At 34.4% G+C, this 8,270-nt stretch overlaps 1 protein-coding gene across 1 annotated transcript; it reads right to left on the bottom strand.

Moving 5' to 3' along the window:
* Positions 1-1,722: 1,722 nt before the first annotated feature.
* LOC131054998 (protein EDS1) lies at positions 1,723-7,204 on the bottom strand. Its single transcript, XM_057989601.2, has 4 exons — positions 7,090-7,204; positions 6,668-6,989; positions 3,098-3,892; positions 1,723-2,738 (listed from the first exon to the last, which is right to left on the bottom strand). Exons 1-4 carry the CDS (start codon positions 7,116-7,118, stop codon positions 2,049-2,051), a joined length of 1,836 nt encoding a protein of 611 aa, XP_057845584.2. The 5' UTR covers positions 7,119-7,204; the 3' UTR covers positions 1,723-2,048.
* Positions 7,205-8,270: the final 1,066 nt, after the last annotated feature.

Below are 8,270 nucleotides of genomic sequence, written 5' to 3'. Positions count from 1 at the left end.
TCAATTTTGGCTTTGGCAGCTCAACAAAGTTGGTTAATTTATCAAATGGATGTGTAAAGAGTGGATTTTTGAAAGTACATATTGATGAGAAAGTGTATGTTTTACAACCCATAGGTTTTGAAATACCTTCTAAAGAACATAATGTTTACAAATTGAAGAAGGCCTTGTATGGTCTAAAGCAAGCACCATGAGCATGGTATTCAAGGATAAACTCATTCCTAAAACAATAAGGTTTTTCAAGAAGTCAATCAAATCCAAATCTTTATATTAGGATCTCAACTAAATATATTTTTAACTTCGTTCTCTATGTTGATGATCTTATTTACAGTGGCAAAAGTTTAGCTTTATTTATAGTGTAAAGTAGCTATGATTGCTAAATTTGAAAATGCAAATTTAGAATAGATGCATTACTTTCTTAGTATATAAGTATGACAAAATAAAGATGGAATATTCATGTCAAACAAAAATGTTTCAGATATGCTACAAAAAATTTAGATGAAGAGTTGCAAACCAATTGCAACACCCATTGAGATTAGACTTAGGTTGTCTAGCTTAGAGTGTCAAGTTGAATAGACCCCACTCTATATAGATAATTGATTAAAAGTTTAATCTACTTAACTACTATTCAACCAACTATCACGTATGCAATGAGCTTGGTATCTAGGTTCATGTAATAACCTAACCAAACACATTGGAGTGAAGCTAAGAGGATTCTTAGATATGTTAGAGAGACATTGAGTTATGGTCTTACATTTCAGCATTCAATGCTGGTTGGTTGGATATACAAATTCAGATTGGGTAGCTTCCACAGTTTACTTCTAGTTATATTTTTTAGTCTTGGTTTTTGAGGTGTTTTCTTGAATCTCCAAGAAACAAACCAACTGTATCACTTTCTACAATAGAAGTAAAGTATAATGCTACAACATCAGTGACTTGCTAGAGTGTGTAGTTGAGAAGACTAATGGAGGATTTACATTTGATACAAAATGGACCTACCTTGTCATACTATGACAACAAGAATGCTATATAAATGACAAAGAATCTCGTGTTTCATAGTAGAACCAAACATATTGAGATTCAACAGCATTATATTAAGAAATTAGTTTAACAAGGATTGATTAAGATTGTGTACCGTATTATAGAAGATTATATAGAAGATATCTTCATGAAGCCTTTAGCTCGTGAAAGGTTCCAGAAACTCAGATATTTACTTCATGTTCTGCACAATGGTCATTACAAGGGAGAATGACAGTAATAATGCTTATTGGGACAGTCTTTCCTAACTTGATAGTTTTTCATAAATAATGTTGTTGTTTGTGATAAATATTGTAATTGAGTTATTAGTGAACATGATTGTGTGTCATAATGTTACCTGAACAATTTGGAGCTTTTACATATTGATTTGTTTTGTGATCAGCAGATCACCATTCTTCTTATTGTATAGATTATATCATGTTTATATTGAAAAGATGAATCTATCTGTAGACAGCATATTCTAAATTCCGAGGATTAAGCTTTATTCAAAGTTGATTTTCTTTGCAAAATATGCATATCACTCTTGCTTGATATCACCAAAGAGCTTACAATACACACAAATTGTAGAGGACTTCACATATATAGTTAGTTAACGGGCATTCTAGATAAGCCAACACCTTGAACTATTCAACAACAGCCACTTCTGTGAACTATATACTCTCAAATATTAAATTTATTGCCAAATCATTTACCAAATCATACTTTTATTTGCCATATCGTATACATGGTGGTAAAAACACATCAAACTTCTTAGTAATAGACACTTTTGTAGTCATATACATATATTTACAGTATCCAGTGTACTCTGTATTCATGTTACTCTGTGTGCTAGAGAAATTTCTGCAATGAGTCCAAGAGAATGCAGCCTGCAATCTATCTTGAATATATAACATATCAATCAATGTCTATGTTACTGCTCCATTATAACTTATTCATAGGAACATAAGATGTCCTCTTGTCACAAATTTTCAGTTGATGACAGAAGCATACCATGTACACTTATCAGTAAAGCTTTAATGCTCTGATAGTTTCGGATCGTTCTTCCACCAATTCATGAAGGTGTTGTTATCAAGGACAACATCTTTGGAAAGCTTAAACTGATCCATCATTCCCTTCAATTGCTCTATGAAGCATTTTAGCTCATCATCAGTTTTAGAATGAACTTCTTCAACATGAGCCCAAAAGCATGAATCCTTTGTCAATGTAGCTGGTTGGGTTCGTTTCTTTGATTGCATTCCCCCTTTCTTCTCCTTGTCCTCAAACCATTTCTGAAGAAGCTTATAGCGTCTAGGTCTGCCATGAGCAATATAATGCCCAGAATCTTCATGCTTGCCTAGGCGATAATAATGTGCTATATCAAGAGGCTCTACAAGCAATCTGTATTCAGTCCCTGCATTGATCCACTTATCTTGAGTTTGGAGATCCTTTGGCAATTCTTCTTTCTCCACTAGTTCAGTTATTCTGTCCCAGAAAGCAGCAAGCTTGAGCCTGTTTTTGTTTGCCTTCAAATCCTTCTCACTTTTGTGTGTCTTGAAGCAATCATAGTAACCAGGTAAGTTATCTTCACATATTATTTTATACCATTCCAGCTCGGCCATGCAGTCCTGCATCTCGTCCAACTTTATACTTTGTTTGTCCATGTTAGTGGTCAATTTACTTTTATTGTCTTCAATAGCTTTTAATCCGAGCCAAGCTTGAATATTCTGCAAAAACAGGTAAAAAAATCATGTAATTGTTAGTGTTATCTTAATAAAAAAACAAGGTAATGGCATGTGGCCTAAGTAAGCTGCTCCTTGTGAGTTTGGCTTAGGGAAGAACATATGTTTCGAGAGCTTCAAACCTGGAAAGTCATCCAGGTGGAACACTTTATACGACGAGCTCATTGTATGGCTTGAGAATCTAATGCTGCTAATATTTTAGATTTTTAACTAACCTGTGTATTTTCTTATAAATATTTTAATTTAATTTATTTTATTATGACTCTGTTCCTTTCTGAACTCTCAGTATAGTAAGAAAACTTGTAAAGACAAACAAAATTACAGAATGAAACTTCTTGTTTTACCTGATTACCTATCCCCATTGCTTCCAACTGCAAATCAATTCTAACATCAACTGTTGAGGATTTTGAGGACTTCACAGACTTCAAATACGGTGCTGTTAGACCTGAATTTTTGGATATGTACTTTATTGTTTTCTCGTACTCTATGTGCTCCATAATGCAAGCCCCAAAAAGTCTGCTGTTTTCCAGAGCAAAATACAACATATGCATTGTAGTTTCTGTATTTTCTATACAGCATACACTGCCACTGGTGGAACAGAAGATATAATAACCAAATGGCCTGTAGGGACTCCTTTTGATAAGGTCTTTCACAGCACCTCCTACTAAATTAGCAGGTCCCACAACAAGAGCTGCAGTCTCGTGTGTTAATACTTGAGAAGCATCGCTAATGACCCGTTTTATAAATTCCTGAGAATTGTCTTTTGAGAGTGGGTGGCTTCCATCTTGGATTGGCTTCTGATTTTCTGCCTTGATCTGATTCCTCATGGAATAATACCAGTAGGGCATTAGTTCCTCCAGGGCTTTGGAGATGGGTGGTGATTTGAAAGGTGAGAAGCAAATTCTGGGGACAATGTCATGCCTTGAAACTATATGGCAGAAGTAGGGAGACCATTTTTCTCTTTCAATTGCTTTGGCAAATATCTTGTCTCCCACTAACGGACACCCAAATGTGATGCACAGTGGAGAAATTTCATGGTGGTTCTCTAGTGTCCAAAGTGTCGACAGGGATGCTATTGCTCCACCAAAGGAATGGCCGGTGAAGACTATAGTTTTTTTATCCTTCTGAGCTTTGAGAATCTGCACGGTTATGTTTGGTTAGGATGATAAAATAATAATAATAATTACAAGAGTGGTGCTTAAAAGTTTGCTTTAGAATGTAATCTTGAAGAGGGCTTCTATTAGCAATTTAGCAGAGAAACTGAAGTTTCAACATTGTATGAAGTATGTTAATTAAAGAACGTGGCTTCCTAAAATAAATAAATTTACTTGTAATGCAAATGCACAAGAAAACGTGAAACTGGGCTGTTGGGTGAGCCACTCTCAATTTTTGATTCGTTAAAGGCTTTCTAGAGCACGCTTGGTAATTGGATTCAAAAATCATAAAAAAACCCAGATCAGGTGTTGGGTGAGGAGCTCACAACTTTCTGATCATTCTATTCTTATCTCCATAATTTGACTTGAAATATCAAAACTGAAGGGTGGCTTAGGAACTTACTTTACAGCCTCTCTCAAGTTGGCATTCCACACCAAAACATTGATAAGAGATTTTAGTTTATTGTACCCTCTCTCAATGAGAAGTTTTCAGCAAAATGGCAAACAGGAAGAAATCAAAACTTATTTCGCCAGTAAAGGATAACTAAGCTCAATAACTAGTTGCTCATCATCTGAGCTGATAACTGTAAACAGAGAATGGCAATGTTAGTATTCAGGGCTTCTCAATGGGCTGCTGGGATTCATTTCATGTTAACTAACAGGATTTTATGCCGACACCATTCCGTACACAATGTTCTAACATGTACTATTTTTCTTTCCAAGTCACAGGAGAACCATTATTGTTCTTTGACAATGCTTAGAGAGAAGAGTATCCCATAATAGATTATGTATGGGGTCTGTCTGGGAAAGATCTATTGGACTGGTCAATGCATGAAATGCTTGCAGAGATGCACTCCAAATGCATATGCATACATTATTAGGTCTCTGGGGCTCAAAACATAAAGAAGTGAAAAGTTGTCCAGATGATGGTAAAAGATGTGTAGGCATAACTTTGGCAACAAGATGTATACTATTCAAAAAAAATCTAAAGCCTAAATTCCATATGTTGCTATGGCATGCGTCTTTGTTGGATATTGGAGAAAATTTTTATCCTATAAAAGATTTTAAAGGGAAATATTACAGACCCATTGACGAAGGTTGAGAAGATTAATATGGATGTTAAAGCAAGGCACAAGTTCAAATCTGGTGGGTGCCATGTCCTCTATGGTGTGTGCACTCATGTTGGACAGGCCATTATCTTATAAAAGATTTTTAAGAGTAAAGTTACAGAACCATTGACGAAGGTTGAGATGGTTAATCTGCATGTTAAAGAGGAGACTTTAGAAAGACAGCGAGACATAAGTTCAAATCTGGTGGGTGCCATGCCCTATGTGGCGTGTGCAATTGCATTCATGTTGGACAGGTCAGTTCCTGCAGGTGTTACAGTACCCTTTCTAGTTTCAATGATAATAATGATTTAACTCTACTTTTCAATAGAAAGAAAAAATAAGAGATCTGAGGTTTTGGGAAATTAGTTATATAATGAAAACAATATTTAGGGAGAAAAAGTAGGAGAGATGGTGAAAGGAAGAGGAATGGAGGTAGGGAAAGAGGGAGATAGAGAGCAGGGAGAGGCAGAGGCAGAGGCAGAGGGAGAGGGAGAGGGAGAGGGAGTGAAAGAAAGAGGAAGAGAGAGTTGGGGAAGAGAGAGCGAGGGGAGAGGGAGAGGGAGAGGGAGAGGGAGAGGCAGAGGGAGTGGGAGTGAAGAGAGAGTTGGGGAGGAGAGAGCGAGAGGGATAGTGAAAGGAAGTGAGAGGGCGAGAGAGATGGTGAGAGGAATCGAGAGAGGGAGGGAGAGTGAAAGGAAGAGGAAGAGATAGTTAGGGGGAGGAGAGAGCAAGAGTGACAGTGAAAGGAAGTAAGAGGGTGAGAGAGAGATCGTAAGAGGAGTCGAGAGAGGGAGGGAGAGTGAAAGTGAAAGGAAGAGGAAGAGATAGTTAGTGGAGGAGAGAGTAAGAGGGATGGTGAAAGGAAGTGAAAGGGTGTGAGAGAGATGGTGAGAGGAATCGAAAGAGGCAAGGAGAGTAAAAGGAAGAGGAAGAGATAGTTAGGGGAGGAGAGAGTAAGAGGGATGGTGAAAGGAAGTGAAAGGGTGTGAGAGAGATGGCGAGAGGAATTGAGAGAGGCAATGAGAGTGAAAGGAAGAGGAGAAGAGTTAGGAAGGGTGAGAGCAAGAGAGATGGTGAAAGGAAGAGAGAGAGTGAGAGATTGAGGGAGGAATTGAGAGAGGGAGGGAAAGGCAGATAGAGATGGTGAAAGGAAGAGAGAAAGGGTGAGAGGGAGTTAGGGAGCAATTGATAGTGAGAGGGAGGGAGAGAGATAGGGAGAGGGAGAGGGAGAGAGGGAGAGAGGGAGAGAGAATTTAGAAGAGAGAACTTATGAAGATATAATTTGTTTAAAATATTTTTTTAAATGGTGTATATGTTCTATACATAATTAATGTTCATTTTCTATTTGAATTTGTAATTGACTAAAATATTGGTGCTCATATAATTCAAATAAAAAGTAATCAACTGCTGATCTGATAATTTTTTATTCTGTAAAATCTAAATTTTTGCTTAATTTAAAGTTAAAATTTTCAAAAGACAAAAAGTAAAATTCATTATAAAAAAATCAAACTTATACAAAATATAACTTTTGAAAAGTCTACCCATTCACCATTATACATAAGAACCCAAATAAAAATTCTTATTTTCATTAACACAATTTTTCCCAGTATTCAATAATCATGGCCCAGAAGTAGTAAGATATAATACTAACCTTAGGCTTGAGGTTAGATGATTGCAACATGAAAATAAATCTGTCCAAAAACGATTTTCGTACCATAGCTGGCTTTGTGTTTTCTGAATCACCGTCTCCCATACATTTGAATTTTACATTATAATTATAATTTATATCGCATTCATCAAAGTCATTGTCTGTGACATAATCTCTTGAATTATGAGAACCACTGAATGCGATAATTAAAACGTTTTTATATTCATTTTCATAGAAATCTCTGAACTTGTAAGCATTTTGGCATGCATTCCAAGCATCTGAAATGAGGTCAGTGCCCACAAAATAGGTGATGTTCTCTTCAGCTCTGTGAAGGAAAAGCATTGAACAAACTAAACAAAATTAGACTCCCCAAAAATACAAGTATAACAATAATAATATTATATAATTTAATTTAATTTGCATACTTGGAATTGGAAATCTTTGAGGCATCCATTTGATCAAATTAAGTAGCCTGCACTTCTGCTGCTCTAGACTGCAATTGTTGTACTGCTGTTTGATTAACATGTAGTGGCATTAGCATTATATTGTTTACTTTCTCTGTGTAATATCCTTTCTCAATTATATGAGGAAGTTAATATTCTATTCTTGATCATGTGGAAAACAAATAATGGTATAATATTAATTTTTATTTTTAAATAAATTGGAACATAAAATTATTTTTATTTTTATAAATTAAAAGTTAAAAGAAATGGAGATACATGATTTTTTTAATTTGTTGGGAATTTTATATAAATTTTAAAATTAAGAAAAGTTAATATTTTTATTTGTTTATATAGAAATAATATTTTTATAAAAATTATTAAATATGTTTAGCTTTTGTGATGAATAAAGACAATTCCTTTCTTTATGGATATGTTTGAATAAAGGATGTATTGTACAATGAAAAGAAGTTATCCTAAACTTGAAAAAAGTGCATATTTTTGGATACTTTTTAATCATGTTTCACTTTTAACAAAATATGTACAATTTAAAGTATTAGTTTATAAATATTCTTGAAAAATTGTTGAATAAGTTTGTACCAAATGATCAAACAAAGTTATCCTAAACTTTGAAAAGAAATAGGAATCATATATACCTCCACCTTCTTTAATCCCATTCATTAATTCGTCTTACTTAATTCTCTAAACATCACCATGTAATTTAATTAATTATACTTATTAATTATTGATCACATGAATTCAATCACCTTCTATTAACTAATTAATTAGTTAACTAGTGCTTAATTAAATCTATGTTCACTCATTACTTTAATTAATTAATCTCACTTTCACTATAGGCATCACTTCATGATTATTAATTAAGTATTCTATTCCTAATTAAATCCATACACACATAATTAATTGATTATTTACATAATAAATTAATTACACTCTCACCAATCTACAATCTCTTCTACTCATTTAATTCCTTGATTTATGTGTAAAAACTAGTCATAGGAGAAAAAAAAATTAACTAACAAAATTAATTGTAAACACCATTTTAATTAGCAACATATAGAAAAGTGCATCCTTATCCAATTCATACCACAATATATCAGAAAAAATCAAAGTGCAATGCTCATAACTTAAGAGTAGTTGAAAATGTG

This window comes from Cryptomeria japonica, chromosome 3, assembly GCF_030272615.1.
Source record: "Cryptomeria japonica chromosome 3, Sugi_1.0, whole genome shotgun sequence".
NCBI lineage: Eukaryota > Viridiplantae > Streptophyta > Pinopsida > Cupressales > Cupressaceae > Cryptomeria > Cryptomeria japonica.
Note: the sequence above shows the minus strand (reverse complement) of the source record. Positions and strands in the feature narration are given on the sequence as shown.

Coding starts and splice junctions, on each gene's coding strand:
- LOC131054998 (XM_057989601.2), bottom strand. CDS start 7,118: ATGGATGCCTCAAAGATTTCCAATTCCAA. Junction 3,893..6,667: donor CATCTAACCTCAAGCCTAAG/GTTAGTATTATA, acceptor ATAACCGTGCAG/ATTCTCAAAGCTCAGAAGGA. Junction 2,739..3,097: donor CAATGGGGATAGGTAATCAG/GTAAAACAAGAA, acceptor CTGTTTTTGCAG/AATATTCAAGCTTGGCTCGG.